We start from the raw sequence: 18074 nt of genomic DNA, 5'->3' as shown, positions 1-18074 counted from the left end.
GGACACTTCCCTTACAAGACATCTCCCTTACGACTTCCTTTCTGACAAACAATTGGTTGGGAGTGGGGCAGCAACTCCAAATAAAGTCTAGGTGACATCCACCAAGGCCCGCTCCCCACCTCCCCTCCTCAGAGAGCAGAGCCGGCACCGCTACCATAGCAACTAGCCCTAGGGTCTGTTCGAATTACAAAGAAGACGCGGCCTTGGTTGAGGAGGCACAGGGCGAATGCTGGTGCGCTCCCGTTTTCCGAGAAGCTCCGAGACGTGTCGGATGATAAGCGAACTCGCCAGATCTTCGTTGTGAGAGCAGTGAGGTCCAGGCCTAGCTTAGGTTCTTTCAAAGCCCGCACCTGCCCTCTGATTATCCGTGAATCTTGTTTGAAAAGAGAGCTCTTTGCCAACTCCTGTTCTGGGCAGCTTGACCGAGCTCGGATGCGAGGCTGCCTTGTGTTCTCCGATGGTGGGAGAGAACGCAGAACACTGACTTGCTGAACAGTTAGCAGTTCCAAGCAGCCCTCACAGTCACTCACGCAAAACCTCCCGTCCCTGTGAGAAGGTGCAGGCTCCCCAGAGCATAGTCATCCTCCTTGATGTCTTCCCTTGAAGGAGCTGTTGGTAAGTGGATAGCAAATTCAACCCCAGGGATGTGAAGGCTCATCCCATTAAAAATGCACTTTCTGAACACTCCTTCCCTTTCCGTCTCCGAAGGAGTATCTGTCTCCTTATTGATAGGAAGGATATGAAAAACCATCTCACAAGATGTTTGTGTTAATAAATGGAAAAACGCTGCACAAGATATAGAAGTGTATTCAATAAAGCATTGTTTCTGGCCTGTCTCTGTTATCCCTGAAATACTCAGTATTTATTAGCACTGCTGCAGGCTTAACAATTATTCCATTCAGCAATACTGTGATGGAGAAGGCAGACAAGGCACTCCCTTCTCCCTGCCCTGTGAGTTTCTAATATCCTCTTATCCACTCTGTCATAACATTCAGTACAGGGTAGCTCTATCAAGAGCTAGTCACATGAAGAACAGCCTATATTTTCCCCACAGCACTGGGCCTGGTGTGCACTGAAACAATCAAGTAGGAAACATACCCCATCTTCTCCCCTCTCCAACACCCCCAAACCCAAAACTGACTGTTCATTTCTCAGGTTACACAAGTGTAAAACAAACACCCTGATGGCTTATATTTCCAAAGACCTTAAGTGTTTGTTGCAAACAATGGATTTTATGCTGCATTTGCTTATTGCAAAATTAGAACAACTGTGTAAATCACTGATTCTTGATGGGAGGGAAGTCCCAGATGAAGCAACAGTTAGAACTGGACATGGAACAACAGACTGGTTCCAAATAGGAAAAGGAGTACATCAAGGCTGTATATTGTCACCCTGCTTATTTAACTTCTATGCAGAGTACATCATGAGAAACGCTGGACTGGATGAACCACAGCTGGAATCAAGATTGCCAGGAGAAATATCAATAACCTCAGATATGCAGATGACACCACCCTTATGGCAGAAAGTGAAGAGGAACTAAAAAGCCTTTTGATGAAAGTGAAAGAGGAGAGTGAAAAAGTTGGCTTAAAACTCAACATTCAGAAAACGAAGATCATGGCATCTGGTCCCATCACTTCATGGGAAATAGATGGGGAAACAGTGGAAACAGTGTCAGACTTTATTTTTGGGGGCTCCAAAATCACTGCAGATGGTGACTGCAGCCATGAAATTAAAAGACGCTTACTCCTTGGAAGAAAAGTTATGACCAACCTAGATAGCATATTCAAAAGCAGAGACATTACTTTGCCAACAAAGGTCCATCTAGTCAAGGCTATGGTTTTTCCAGTGGTCATGTATGGATGTGAGAGTTGGACTGTGAAGAAGGCTGAGCGCCGAAGAATTGATGCTTTTGAACTGTGGTGTTGGAGAAGACTCTTGAGAGTCCCTTGGACTGCAAGGAGATCCAACCAGTCTATTCTAAAGGAGATCAGTCCTGGGTGTTCTTTGGAAGGAATGATGCCAAAGCTGAAACTCCAGTACTTTGGCCACCTCATGCGAAGAGTTGACTCATTGGAAAAGACTCTGATGCTGGGAGGGATTGAGGGCAGGAGGAGAAGGGGACAACAGAGGATGAGATGACTAAATGGCATCACTGACTCAATGGATGTGAGTTTGAGTGAACTCCAGGAGTTGGTGATGGACAGGGAGGCCTGGCGTGCTGCAATTCATGGGGTCAAAAAGAGTTGGAGACGACTGAGCAACTGAACTGAACTGGAGAAGAATATATTCAATAATATATATCACATTTAAAAGAAAAAAAAACTTGCTTTTGAATGGCAAACATTATGAATGGTCATTACAGTAAGTAAGACTTAAACATCTTCTGAGCTGGAAGAGTATATAGGTTTTAAAAAACTGAGGAACATTGGTTGTAAAATCAGTTTTCCTTAAGAACAAGACAGGAAAAAAAAAAGAACAAGACAGAATGATTTCCTTAGCCAGCCAAGCCTTTCTGTTATTACTAATGCTCTTGCTCTCCCTTCCTCTCCCTGTTCATGAATGTAACAAACTCATCTTTAGTGTTATAACCAGATTCAAAGATCCCTGTAATTTTTTTGTAATATGACCAGCATTGAGAATCTTTTTTGAACTTCTGCATTGTTCTGTAATGTTCTAGGAGCAATGGGACCCCAAGGCTTCAGAATATCTCTGAAGATTTTAACCAGATGTGTTTATTTGGAGTTTGGGATGAGGGATATATTCCAGAAAAATTGGTAAACATAGCTATAAAAATCTAACTTCCATTAGACCTGGAAGGGGCCTCCAAGATACTCTTATCAAACTTGCTTATATTATAAATGAGGAAATTGAGACCCAGAGAGGCCGAGGTCACAAAACTGGTGAATGACAGTGCCCAGTTTGAGCCCACATCTACCTTCTTTCAAGATCTCAGAACCTGTCCTCCCTTTAAAGGAGATCAGCCAAGGAAGGGACCATCTTATACAACCTTGAAGTAACAAGAAAGCTAAGTGAATCATCAAAGACAGAATGGAGAGAAAAACCAGAAGATCAAAGAAGAGTGTCTCATTCATGCAAACTCTACTGCAAACCTACTATGTGCCAAAGTTATTAGTGCCACGAAGATATATAAAGCTATTTTCTGTCATTCCTACCTCCACTTGTACTAATCCTCCCATCCAGAATTTCCTTCCTTGTCTTGACCACTACTCTGCCTCTTTAAAATAGATAAAAAGAAAATTCTGCATATAGTGATCAATAAATATTTGCATATGGCAGTGATTCTTAGAGCACAGGAAAATAAGACATAGTGAGGAATAACATTAAAGGAGCAAGATAAGGCAGACCTTGGAAGTCAGTAATGTTTGATCAGTGCACAAGACACACTTGAGTGGCCAGGAATATATACATTACACAAGTATCTGGATTATTGAACAAATACTGGTACCTCTAAAAAGAGCAATTATAAAAAAATGAACAAGTTGTACAAGATGTATTTTCTGAAGAAGCACTGAACATTTACTGAGATTTGTGTTGTGCAGGGAATTAGGAAAAGATGACTAAGATGTGGTCTTTTAACTGGCCAGATAAGGTATGACACATCTAGACAAAGGGACAGCATGCAACCTTAAGAAGAACATAGTAGCTCTTCAAGGTACTAAATGGAACAATCTCTGCATGTGCATGCTAAGTGAAAAAGCAAGGAGCATAACAAGTATATATGGCAAGCTGTTCCTAAAAGGGGGAGACATATATGTTAGTATTTACAGAGATAAGCTCTAGATGGAAATACAAAAACATTAGTTCTAGGGGTTGCCTCTTGGGAGAAGTAGAGGACTGGGAAGGATGAAAAAAGACTTGCTTTTCACTGTACACTCTTTTGACCCTTTTGTTTTTTATATCAGGCATACATGCTGCCTAGTAAAAAATAATTTTCAGAAACTTAAAAATAAAAATTCAATTCTTTTTCAAAAATCTCACCTTTTCACATCACGGGTTCTGTGATGTGTTCTAATTTCACCTGTTTCACCTCTCCAGAGAGGGGTTCCTTTCCTGCCTCTAGACTCAACAGCAGTAGTTGCTACATCTCTCCTCCCTTGGCTGCCCTCAGCAGCAACAGAAGCCATCAAAAGTGAGACAATGAGACCTTGTGGTCCAGAGAAGCTTTTTATCCACTTGGACAGCCCATCTTCTGCCGTTGACCTTACCTGACTCCCACGACTCTTATCGAAACTGCCTCCTATGGGACAGTGACAGTTTCTTAAGTTGAGGAAGATGTAAGAAGTTTGGAAAAAGAAAAAAAGACAGAAGCTCAGAGTTCAGCCAAATGTGCTTTTTCAAGCCCTGGCTTGAACCGAGTATTTCCTCCTGGTTTTCAGATGTCCTTTGGCAAGAAGGGCATTTTTGTCTCTCATCAAAATAGACCCAAATTCTTTTTCCCATTATGTTCACATGCCTGGCCTGAGCCAGCCAGTCAGCTTGGCCAGCCTCCCAGCCCACCCGAGTACTAGCAGGGTGAGAAGGCAGCAGCTGCCGACTGGGGGCTGAAGGAAGAGAGAGTTGGCTTGAGCTGTGCAGGGACCTGAAGGAACTGGGAAACAGCCAACTGCAGAGGTGAGTGGGAGCGGGGCAGGGAAGCTCGTCACCAAGATTAGGACGCATCCAAGTTCATTAAAAGAAAGGCCAAGCATGCCTTCTCACCTTTGCACCTCTGTGTCTTGCCCACTTACAGTGCAGGTGAGATCTGCCTCTGAGAAATGTCCTGGGATGTTTTCTTAGTACACAGAGTCCTCTCCTGTCTTGCTAATGTCTACATCCTCCGTCTGTGTTTTTACCATCTCCCTCCTCTGTGTAGTCCCATTTTTCTAGCAACTGACAGATAATTCTGTCAATGGATTGGGTTTGGCTTCAAAACCATGTGAAGGAGAAAACCCCAAGTTAGAATTCGAAAATCCGATTGTAAAAGACTGCCAGGAAGCAACTGTGGTTGAATTGCCTCTCTGTAAACTGGTAGGGCCACCTGGAAGGGATGGGGCCAGTTACAACAAAACTGCAAAGGCCCAAGGTACATGTGTGGGCTAGGAGCTGGACAACCACATCCAAGCTGTTTTCAAGCACATACTGGGATTTATCAACAGCTGTTCCATGTTTAGATTTGTGGATGTCCTGGTAGTACCCCAGGATGGATTCCCACAGAGGTCACCAAGGGAGAGGAATAGTGTGTGTAGATGGTGATGAACAGTGGGCCAGTGATTTTCAGGGTGCTCATACGGATCCTTTGAGGTATAAGGCAAGCAAGACAAGATAGAGACTTGTAAGTTGGCTCAGTTTCATAGAAATTCCAACTAAATTTCTCTACCTGGGATATAAAGAGTCCATTCAATTTGGCAGAAACAAATGCTCTGAGCATTAGCTTCTGACCTTAGAAAGGAAAGTGTATAGTGTAGGAAAAGGTGCTGAAATGTTTGACAGCAAATGTTAGACACATTCTGAGGGCAAAAAAACATCTTTCCCCCTTCTTTTGTTTATTCAACAAATACTTCCTGAGTATGCTAGGCTTGTGTTTGGTGCTATGGATCTCAGAGTAAACAAAATAGGCATGCTTTCAGCCTGCCGGCCATGCGGTCAAGTGGGGCAGTAAATCTGAAGGGGTATGAGTACCCACAGCAAAAGCAGTGAAGAGTGCATTGCTAAAACTGTCCAAAGGGGGTCATTTTTGTCTCAGAGTTTAAACTTTTCCTTCAAGCATTTTACCTTCTTGAATGAATATCTTTTCCCTCTATGAGTTTCAGTTACATACAGACCTTGTCCTTCTACCTTCTGAAAACCCTGTTTATCAGAAGCTTTAAGCTGGAGGCAGACTGCTCAGCTTTTCCCAAGAATACAAACAGCCTGAGAGCAGAGGCTGAAGTGATGGCAGTTTCGGTCCTCAAGAGACAGTAGCCCTCTCCCTCATGAAACAAAATTTATGTTATTCTGAAACCACTTGTGATACCAGGCAAAGTGTTAGAAAGCCTGGATTTTGTCGGACACTGTGTGGAGTTTGGAACAAGTCAGTTTTGCTATCTAAGCCTATCTCTTTACCTATAAAATGGAAGGGGTAGACCAGATGGTCTATCAGGTGTTCCATTTCTCTAATAATTTTTTTTTCTAATAATTTCACAAGATATTTACAAAGAAACCATGTACATTCACATAAAATACTCTTGAGAGTCCCTTGGACTGCAAGGAGATCCAGCCAGTCCGTCCTAAGGGAGATCAGTCCCGAGTGTTCGTTGGAAGGACTGATGTTGAAGCTGACACTCAAATACTTTGCCACCTCATGCGAAGAGCTGACTCACTTGAAAAGACTCTGATGCTGGAGGGATTGAAGACAGGAGGAGAAGGGGATGACAGAGGATGAGATGGCTGGATGGCATCACCGACTCGATGGACGTGAGTCTGAGTGAACTCTGGGAGTTGGTGATGGACAGGGAGGCCTGGCGTGCTGCGATTCATGGGGTCGCAAAGAGTCGGACACGACTGAGCGACTGAACTGAACTGATCTTTTACCTATCAAATGGGAAACTTCATCAACCATGTAGAATATCCAGGAACCTAGAATCTGAAAGAACCAGGCTGCAGACAACACTGCCCACTTCTCCCACCCTCATCCCATTCCCCTGCCCTGTCTTCCGAGTTTCAAGGCTGTGAACGTCCACCACAGCTTCACTCTGTCATTTATCTAGATTCGGGATCTGCGATGAAAAACTGGCATAGTCAGAATCATCTACTTTCAAAAGAACCACGCTAAAAAGCATGTAATTTGGATAATCTTATAATACCTATTGAAATCCCTTTAAGGGAAAATCAATTCATTGTTATAAAGTATTAGAATATTTACTTTTAGTGCATATAATTTCTTTCTCTGAATGCAGTCCCATCATAAATGCCATTTCCTATCCTCCCCCTACATATTTTCTCACGTGGAAAATCAAAGTTATATAGTATTATGTTATTAAATAGGGCCAAGAAGCATGTCTTATTCATCTTTGTATCCTCTGTGGCTAGCATTGTATCTGGCACACAATAAATGTTTCTCAAAATAATGATTAATATAGAAAAACCATGCCCTATTTTACTTTTGGTATTAAAAAAGAAAGCACACACACACAATATCTAATCCATTATTTACAGCCAATAGAGGCTGATCTTATTCCTTTTAGTCCCTAAATGACACCCTGCATTCACCAGCTTCAGCACGTTCTATACATTGTGCAGACTCCGTCAGTATAATAAGCACTGAATTCAAGTTCTGCCACTAAAAAACTGTAATCTGAAACTGAATAGACCACCCTTATGGCAGAAAGTGAAGAGGAACTAAAAAGCCTCTTGATGAAAGTGAAAGTGAAGAGTGAAAAAGTTGACTTAAAGCTCAACATTCAGAAAACGAAAATCATGGCATCTGGTCCCATCACTTCATGGGAAATAGATGAGGAAACAGTGGAAACAGTGTCAGACTTTATTTTTGGGGGGCTCCAAAATCACTGCAGATGGTGACTGCAGCCATGAAATTAAAAGACGCTTACTCCTTGGAAGGAAAGTTATGACCAACCTAGATAGCATATTCAAAAGCAGAGACGTTACTTTGCCAACAAAGGTCTGTCTAGTCAAGGCTATGGTTTTTCCTGTGGTCATGTATGGATGTGAGAGTTGGACTGTGAAGAAGGCTGAGCGCCGAAGAATTGATGCTTTTGAACTGTGGTGTTGGAGAAGACTCTTGAGAGTCCCTTGGACTGCAAGGAGATCCAACCAGTCCATTCTGAAGGAGATCAGCCCTGGGATTTCTTTGGAAGGAATGATGCTAAAGCTGAAACTCCAGTACTTTGGCCACCTCATGCAAAGAGTTGACTCATTGGAAAAGACTCTGATGCTGGGAGGGATTGGGGGCAGGAGGAGAAGGGGACGACAGAGGATGAGATGGCTGGATGGCATCACTGACTCGATGGACATGAGTTTGTGTGAACTCCGGGAGTTGGTGATGGACAGGGAGGCCTGGTGTGCTACGATTCATGGGGTTGCAAAGAGTCGGACACAACTGAGCAACTGAACCGAACCAAACCGAAGCTGAATAATGAACATTTCTATGCTTCCATTTCTTCAAATGGAAAACTGGGGCAACAGAATAGATGAGATTGGGACTTTCATGCTGGTCCAGTGGTTAAGACTCCAATGCTTACAATGCAGGTGGCCTGGGTTCCATCCTTCGTCAGGAAATAGAGCCTGCATGTCACAACTAAAGATCCTGCATGCTGCAAATAAGAGCCTGCACAGCCAAATTAAAAAAAGAAAAAAGAATACTTGAACTAAAGACAATGGTAGTTCTTAAATGGGAGACTTCAAAAGGTAGAGAAAAAGACAGGAAGCACAGCAAAAATGTAATGATTATAGTACCTTCGGTTCAGTTCAGTCACTCAGTTGTGTCTGACTCTTTGTGACCCCACAGACTGCAGCACACCAGGCTTCCCTGTCCATCACCAAATCCTGGAGCTTGCTCAAACTCATGTCCATCAAGTCGATGATGCCATCCAACCGTCTCATCCTCTGTCATCCCCGTCTCCTCCTGCCTTCAATCTTTTCCTTCAGTCTTTCAATCAAGGTCTTTTTAATGAGCCAGTTATTTGCATCAGGTGGCCAAAGTATTGGAGCTTCTTCTTCAGCATCAGTCTTTCCAATGAATATTTAGGGTTGATTTCCTTTAGGATTGATTGGTTTGATCTCCTTGCAGTCCAAGGGACTCTCAAGAGTCTTCTAACACACCACAGCTCAAAAGCATCAATTTTTCTGCACTTAGTTTTTTTTATGGTAACTCTCACATCCATACACAACTACTGGAAAAACCATAGCTTTGACTACACAGACCCTTGTTGGCAAAGTAATATTTCCACTTTTTAATATGCTGTCCAGGCTTGTCATAGATTTTCTTCAATGGAGCAAGCATCTTTTAATTTCAAGGTTGTAGTCACCATCTGCAGGGATTTTGGAGCCCCCAAAAATAAAATCTGACACTGTTTCCATTGTTTCCCCATCTATTTCCCATGAAGTAATAGGACCAGATGCCATGATCTTAGTTTTTTCAATGTTGAGCTTTAAGCCAACTTTTTAACTCTCCTCTTTCACTTTCATCAAGAGGCTCTTTAGTTCTCCTTCACTTTCTGCCATAAGGGTAGTGTCATCTGCATATCTGAGGTTATTGATATTTCTCCTGGCAATCTTGATTCCAGCTTGTGCTTCATCCAGCCCAGCATTTCTCATGATGTACTCTGCATAGAAGTTAAATAAGCAGGGTGACAATATACAGCCTTGACATACTCTTTTCCCAGTTTGGAACAAGTCTGTTGTTCCATGTCCAGTTCTAACCGTTGCTTCTAGACCCACATACAGATTTCTCAGGCGACAGTTAATGTGGTCTGGTATTCCCATCTCTTTAAGAATTTTCCACAGTTGTGATCCACATAGTCAAAGGCTTTAGCATAGTCAATGAGGCAGAAGTAGGTGCTTTTCTAGAATTCTCTTGCTTTTCCTATGATCCAGCAGATGTTTGGCAATTTGATCTGTGATTGCTTTGCCTTTTCTAAATCCAGGTTGAACATCTGGAAGTTCTCGGTTCACATACTGTTGAAGCCTAGCTTGGAATATTTTGAGCATTACTTTGCTAGCATGTGAGATGAGTGCAATTGTGAGGTAGTTTGAGCATTCTTTGGCACTGCCTTTCTTTGGGATTGGAATGAAAACTGATCTTTTCCAGTCCTGTGGCCACTGCTGATTTTCCAACCTTGCTGGCATATTGAGTGCAGCATTTTAACAGCAGCATCTTTTAGGATTTGAAACAGTTCACTAGCTTTGTTCATAGTGATGCTTCCTAAGGCCCAATTGAGTTTGCACTTAAAGATCTCCATGTAAATTTTAGAATCAGTTTGTCTCATTCCAGGGGAGATTTGGTGTGATTTGTTTTTTCATTTTTTTTTATTTGTAACTCTTGGGTGATTCTAATGAGTAGCCAGCATAAAAAATCACTGCTGGCCATTCACTTTGACATTCGCTATTACTTACTTAGCAGGTTGCATGTGAAGATGACACCTAGGCTCACCTGCACTGTCTTATTCCAGATGAAAGAAGAGGCTGGACATATGCTACACAATGAGAATCCAAACCAGGTAAATATGAGTCCCCTACCCACCAAACTGTGCTTTCCTGAATGTTCAGATGGTAAAGAATCTCCCTGCAATGCAAGAGACCCAGGTTCAGTCCCTGGATCAGGTAGATCCTTTGGAGATGGGAATGGCTACCTATTCCAGTATTCTTGCCTGGAGAAATCCATGGACAGAGGATCCCAGCAGGCTACAGTCCATGGGTCGCAAAGAGTCAGACACAACTAAGCGGCTTCACTTCACTTTAACCCATAAAAGTGGTAAGCATGCAGCCAGTGCTCCCGTCCATGCCTGTGCTTGTAGCGTAACTGACAGGGTGCTGGGGTAGCTGACATGTTAGTGAAGTGCTCCCCTCAGTAGCTGAGCAGAATCACTGGACTCCAAGCTGCCTCCTTATCACTCAAGCCCCTTTGCCTGCATGTAGGGCACTGAAGGGCCCCACAGCTGTCCCACCAAGGTCTCCTGGCCCTTAGAATGCCCCAGGCTCAGTCCTTTGGAACCACCCCTTCTACATCTGCTCTGGGGACGAGGGAGGTCCACTATGGTCTGGGGGGTGGGGTGGGGAACAAGCTGCAGCAGATCCCAATAACGTCTGATCTGTATGCACCTGCCCTTCACAGAGACCTTTGTCCTGTATATGTTCCTGGCACTTTGGGCTTCAGGAGACAGAAAACACCATGATCCATGAAAACACAGCTAGTCTTACTCATGAAAATGAGGTTTTAAATTTGACTAAACTCAAAGGGAAGATTCTTAGGCCATCTGGAAAAGCTCATGAAAAGGGTCCTTTGAATCCTAAAAATGGAGTAATTGCAAAAGCCCAAGATGAACTGACTGGCAAGTTTGGGGGTGACCTTTAAACAGCCTATGTAAAAGAACAAGTTTCTGTGGTCCTGGTGATCCAACCTATAATGGCGAGACAGAAAAAGAGAGAGAGAGAGAGAAATCAAGAAAGAAAGAAGGAGGTCATTTTTCATAACTCAGGACCACAAAGAGTAGTAGGCATTGAAAAACATTTCACTGGCCCTAGAAAATGACTTACAAACTTCTTCTGATTGAAAGTGTGAAGGGATAATCAGAGAAGAAGAGTCAATGCAGATTCAGGTTGCTCTGAATGAGTCCATCAAAACAGTCTACTAGGGGACTTCCCTGGTGGTCCAGCTGGCCAAGACTCCACACTTGCAATGCAGGGGGCCCAGGTTCCTTCCCTGGTCAGAGAACTAGACCCCACATGTTGCAACTAAGAGGTCACATGCCACAACTAAGAGTTCACACGCCACAACCAAGAGTAAGATCCTGCATTCCACAAAGCAGCCAAATAAATAAGTATTAAAAAACAAAAAACCACTCCTCCAAATCTCCAAAGTCTGGGTTAAGACATGGCATCCTATTAGATCAGCTTCCAGTACAAGGATGTTCACTAACTGCACACACCCGTAGGGACCACCACTTCTCGTTCTCTCCCTTGAAGGAACATGAGCAGACTCCATCCAGGCTTATAAACATAAACTGTAATGGACATTTGTCATCCCTGTGCAAGGTATTGTGGAAATTGGTGACACACCAGGGATTTCCTTCTACAAGACTGGACCTTCCTGTTTTACCATCAGGGTTGCTACCTTTGATGTTTTAGGCTTCTGGAGAACATGTCAGGACCACCCAGTGATGGCCAGTGCCTATTCTTTCCCCAGGAAGCCTCTTATCAGCCTCAGACATAAGCTGGCAGCCCAGGCTTGTGTCTATGGGAGGCAGAGGACTTCTTACAAGTCAGAAAATGTGTTTGTTTACTCTTTTCTTCAAGGACAAAAGAGTGATGGGCACTGGAAAGCAGGCCTGGCTGGGGAACACAGTGAAGTCCCCTGGCCTCATCAAAGATCCTGCAGATCCCTCTGTGATGGCCGTCCCAGCCTTGCTGCCCACTGGATTTCAATGGGGAGCTTTAAAAACAGGGCAGCCCATGCTCCATCCCAGAGATTCTTATGTAACTGATCTGGAAAGGAGACTGCATACTGTGATTTTTTAAAAGCTCCCAGGTGATTGCCATGTATAGAAAATCTGCATCTCTGTTCAACATGAGGACTGGTCATGAAATCCCATGGCTCTTGGAAGGTTCATCTGTCATTATCTAGGTGACAAAACTGCCTGCTAGATTCTCTGGGGCAGGTGTGCACTCTTCCTTCCCTCAACCCTTAAACTCTAACTTTCATGCTCACCTCCACACAAGCCTGAGAGCTCTTGACAAGGAAGAGTCTCCTGTGGAAGCTGGGAAAGGTCAGCAGATATGCCATGCTGGCATGACTGAGAACTTGATGGCCCGTCACTCCTGCCAGGCTTCAGCAATGAGCCGCCTGGGAAGGCAGGAGTCTGGTTAGGGCCTGACATTTTCTTGTCGTCCCCTAGGAGGGACACATCTGGGGCTCCATGAGGAGGACGGCTTTCATCCTGGGCTCCAGCCTTCTCTTGTTGATGGTCCACTGGAACTGCGTCATAGGGTGAGTCTGCTCGGCCGGCTCTAATTCAGGATCTGGGGGCCTTGCGGTGGAGGTCTGCGGGCAGAGCATGGATTCAGGAGCTGTCCACCCACCAGTCTTCACGCAGAAACATGAATGAGTTTTCTTTCAAGGTATCTTCAGAGATTTTGGGGTGCTTCCTGCTACTTTTGGCAAGCCCAGTGGGAGAGGCTGCTGTCTACATTTGAAGGGAAGGAGTGGCTCCTCTACATTCTAGGTAAGATTCCCAGACACCAGCCCTTAGGGTTTGGGTACGGGTTATAGCTTAATTCTGTTTGTTTTGTTCTCTACTCTGAGACCTCTCAGTTTATTACACTAAGGAAAGAGGACCTAAAGACAGTGGTAATCCCAAAGAGTACTAAATTTGTGGGCAATCTTGAGTGGATGTTTAAGGAACTTGAAAAAAAAGAACTTGAGACATCCCCCTAGCTATGTCAAACAGAGAGGAAAAAGAAATGAAAGGAATAAAAAACAATTTAAAAAGAAATAAAAGGAATCCAGATTGGAAAAAAGTAAAACTCTCATTGTTTGCAGATGACATGATACTATACACAGAAAACCCTAAAGATTCTATCAGAAAATTACTAGAGCTAATCAGTGAATTTAGCAAAGTTGCAGGATATAAAAATCAATACTCAGAAATCTCTTGCATTCCTATATATTAACAATGAAAAATCAGAAAGAGAAATTAAGGAATCAATCCCATTCACACTGCAACAAAAAGAATAAAAAATACCTAGGAATCAACCTACCTAAGTTGTTCAGTCGTGTCTGACTCTTTGTGATCACATGGACTGTAGCCTGCCAGGCTCCTCTGTCCATGGAATTCTCCAGGCATTACTGGAGTGGGTTGCCATTTCCTTCTCCAGGGGATCTTCCAACCCCAAGGATTGAATCCAGGTCTCCTGCTTTGCAGGCAGATTCTTTGCCTTCTGAGCCACCAGGGAACCCCACACAAAAAGACAAAAGAGCTGTATTCAGAAAACTATAAGACACTGATGAAAGAAACCAAAGACAATATAAACATATGAAGAGATATTCCATGTTCCTAGGTAGGAAGAATCAATATTGTGAAAATGACTCTACTACCAAATGTAATTTACAGATTCTATGTGATCCCTATCAAATTACCAATGGCATTTTTCACAGAACTAGAATTTAAAAAATCTCACAATTCATATGGAAACATAAAAGACCCTGAATAGCCAAAGCAATTTTGAGAAAGAAGAATGGAGCTGGTGAAATCAACCTTCCTGACTTCAGACTATACTACAAAACTACAGTCATTGAGATAGTATGGTCCTGGCACAAAAACAGAAATATAGACCAATGGAACAGGATATAAATAAATATACCCGTGAAATAAATATATCCAGAAATAAACCCATGCACCTACAGGTAGCTTATTTTTGACAAAGGAGGCAAGAATATACAATGGGGCAAAGATAGTCTCTTTAATAAGTGCTGCTGGAAAAACTGGACAGCTATGTGTAAAAGAATGACACCATACACAAAGATAAATTAAAAATGGATTAAAGACCTAACTGTAAGACCAGAAACTATAAAACTCTTAGAGGAAAGCATAGGCAGAACACCCTATGACATAAATCACAGCAAAATCCTCTATGACCCACCTCCTAGAGTAATGGAAATAAAAACAAAAATAAACAAGTGGGGCCTAATTAAATTTAAAAGCTTTTGCACAGCAAAGGAAACTATAAACAAGGTGAAAAGACAACCCTCAGAATGGGAGAAAATAATAGTAAATGAAACAACTGATAAAAGATTAATTTCCAAAATATACAGACAGCTCATACAAGTCAATACCAGAAAGACAAACAACCCAGTCAAAAAGTGGACAACAGACCTAAACAGACATTTCTCCAAGAAGACATACAGATGGCTAACAAACACAGGAAAAGACGCTCAACATTGCTTATTATTAGGGAAATGCAAATCAAAACCACAGTGAGATATCACCCCACACTGGTCAGAATGACCATCATCATCCTAAAACAAAGATGATCAAAATTCAATAAAGAGGGAAGATGAATGAAAACATAAAAAAATAAAAAATTATGGACCTTAAAAAAATCTACAAATAATAAATGCTGGAGAAGGTGTGGAGAAAAGGGAACCCTCTTGTACTGTTGGTGGAAATGTAAATTGATACAGCCACTATGGAAAACAGTATGAAGATTCCTTAAAACAGTAGGAATAAAACCATCCATATGACCCAGCAATCCCACTACTAGGCATATACCCTGAGGAGACGAAAACTTAAAAGACACATGTATGCCAATGTTCATTACACCACTGTTTACAATACCTATGACATGGAAGCAATCTAGATGTCCATTGACAGATGAATGGATAAGAAAGGTGTGGTGATTATATACAATGGAATGTTCAGTTCAGTTCAGTCGCTCAGTCGACTCTTTGCGACCCCATGAATCGCATTACGCCAGGCCTCCCTGTCCATCACAAACTCCCGGAGTTCACTCAGACTCACGTCCATCGAGTCAGTGATGCCATCCAGTCATCTCATCCTCTGTTGTCCCCTTCTCCTCCTGCCCTCAATCCCTCCCAGCATCAGAGTCTTTTCCAATGAGTCAACTCTTTGCATGAGGTGGCCAAAGTACTGGAGTTTCAGCTTTAGCATCATTCCTTCCAAAGAAATCCCAGGGCTGATCTCCTTCAGAATGGACTGGTTGGATCTCCTTGCAGTCCAAGGGATTCTCAAGAGTCTTCAACACAACAGTTCAAAAGCATCAATTCTTCAGCTTTCAGCCTTCTTCACAGTCCAACTCTCACATCCATACATGACCACAGGAAAAACCATAGCCTTGACTAAACGGACCTTTGTTGGCAAAGTAATGTCTCTGCTTTTGAATATGCTATCTAGGTTGGACATAACTTTCCTTCCAAGGAGTAAGCGTCTTTTAATTTCATGGCTGCAGTCACCATCTGCAGTGATTTTGGAGCCCCCAAAAATAAAGTCTGACACTGTTTCCACTGTTTCCCCATCTATTTACTCAGCCATAATAAGGAACACATTTGAGTCAGTTCTAGTGAAGTGGATGATCCTAGAGCCTATTATACAGAGTGAAGTAAGTAAGAAAGAGAAAAATAAATATTGTATACTAACGCATATATATGGGATCCGGAAAGATGGTACTGATGAAATAAATTATTTGCAGGGTGGCAGAGGACACAAAGACAAAGAGAACAGACTTATGCACATGGAAGTGGGCAGGAAGGAGAGGGTAGGATGTATGGAGTGAGTAACATGTAAACATACATTACCATTTGTGAAATAGATACCAATGGGAATTTGCTGTATTACTCAGGGAACTCAAACCACAGCTCTGTAACTTGCAAGGGGTGCGGGATGGGGAGGGGGGTGGGAGGGAGGTTCGGGAAGGAAGGAACATAGGTAAACCTCTGACTGATTCATGGTGATGTTTGGCAGAAAACACAATACTGTAAAGCAATTATCCTTCAATTAAAAATAAATTTAAAAAAAAGATCTTGAGACATCTCCCACATGCACAAAAATAGAAAAATTTAAAAAAAAAGTTTATGTGTGAACGAAAGCATGTGAGAGCAGTACTCCAGCTTCCAGACGTCAGGTTCACAAGGACAGAGGGCTGCTGTGTCTCATGTGAGGCTATGTCCTTGGGGCTGATGCAACCTAGCTCTTGGGGCCTGACAGCATGTGTTCAATCAGCAAATATTTACTGACAGTGCCACTGGCTCTAAAGAGTCCTAAGGAAACAGAGTAGAAGAAAAAGCTGTTTTAAGATAGATATCTGTAACAGCATTACCTACAATAGTGACTGTCCTCAATTATACATGCATTCAATCAAATAGTACTTTTAAGTGACTTTGTGCCAAACTCATAAGTAGGATATAGAAAAATTTAAGATAAAGTATTAATATACTCTAGCTACCCGATTCAAATTATGTCACAGTCTGACTGGAATAAAATAACTACAAAACAAACCTCAACCAAAACTATGTCACAGCCTAGAAGGGGAGATAAAAATGTGTCAATTTCACAAAGCAAATGTAGAGATAAATAAAATGTTTCATGTTTCTGAAGACTGTTTTCTTCAGAAAGAAAACTGAAAATGGGCTAAATATTAAACATGATGGGTTAACGGAATCTTAAGGACTCACTGAAAAAAACAACGCAAATTACAAATGTACATGGGGAGAGTGGTGGGAAAACATTTTATGTTTCTGTTACGATGATGGGGAAACTACCTATCATCTGTGATAGGTAGTGATAAGCAAATACAAGACAGAAAAAATATTTGCAATTTGACAAGTTAGAGCTGAAAAAAATGCTCAAGACACCTCTTGCGATTTTCACTCTGTATTCCTCAAGGAGCCCTTGGATGAACAGGTAGGCAGGCACCTCAATGGACGGCCCACTAGGCCTAAGGGCCAAACTGCCTTGAGGACCTTTATGCCAGTCACATTTCCCCATCGTGTTAGCCAAATACTTTCCAGGTATCAACTGGCACAAGCCATGGTGCCTGATGGAGCAACAAGGCTACTAAAGGAGGATGGAAGGAAGAGACGGAGAACGGAGAAAAACACCCTTGCTCCCTGGGATACTGAAAGTAGAGGAGGCAGCAAATCAAGGAAAAATACAGCTAACAGCACAAGAGTTAGGTAACACTGTGATGTCACCTGGATAACTGGCACTTGGGCTGGATAAAGTGCTGATTTGTTCACTGGAGGAGATCAGAGATATTTGGAGTGACTTCATGGAAAAGTGGGATGCGGACCAAGAGCTCTATCTAAACTTGTGTTGATCGGCATTTTCTAAAGCACCCTGCAGGACAACAGCATTTCTGTAGGGGGTTAATGGGGTTCGGGGGAGGCCATACCAGGTATCATCCGGACGGGCCATGCGTGAGAGTAAAGGAGCGGTTATTAAGAATGATGCTGGAATCATAGATGTATATTGAAACTGTCCTGGGCAGACAGGGACATATGGCCATCCTCTTCTGAGCTATCTGAGAAAACAGTACTGGATACAGAAAAGCCTGGGAAAGGCTGAGTTTAACAAAGTCAAACAGGAAATATTAGAGCTGTTACCACACTGGTCTGGACCCTGACTCTCTAAGAGGGCAGGGTGTGAAGACTGTTTAACCAAGGAGCCCCTCAGAGTTGGGTTTTCCACTTTGCAAAACGCCCACTGGACACCTGAGCTCCCTCTGCTCATGGCATCATAGGCTCATGAGGACTGGGGGACCTGACTGCCCCTCATGAGCTGAACTGGTCTCCCCCTGCTCCTCCCTTCCTCGGCTATTCTTCGGGCTCAGAGGGCAGATAGCCAAAA

The 18074-nt window shown here is 42.8% G+C and overlaps 1 protein-coding gene across 1 annotated transcript in view; it reads left to right on the top strand.

The window, feature by feature from the left end:
- The window catches only part of FAXDC2 (fatty acid hydroxylase domain containing 2), a 28134-nt gene that overhangs the window by 961 nt on the left and 9099 nt on the right, over positions 1–18074 (top strand). The window contains 4 exon segments of the mRNA XM_061424856.1: positions 256–460; positions 4751–4755; positions 12609–12700; positions 12832–12935. Coding sequence (XP_061280840.1) covers positions 256–460; positions 4751–4755; positions 12609–12700; positions 12832–12935 — 406 coding nt within the window.

The sequence above is a fragment of the Bos javanicus genome, chromosome 7 (assembly GCF_032452875.1).
Source record: "Bos javanicus breed banteng chromosome 7, ARS-OSU_banteng_1.0, whole genome shotgun sequence".
NCBI lineage: Eukaryota > Metazoa > Chordata > Mammalia > Artiodactyla > Bovidae > Bos > Bos javanicus.
The sequence above is the reverse complement of the archived record's forward strand: the minus strand, read 5'-3'. Positions and strand labels throughout refer to the sequence as shown.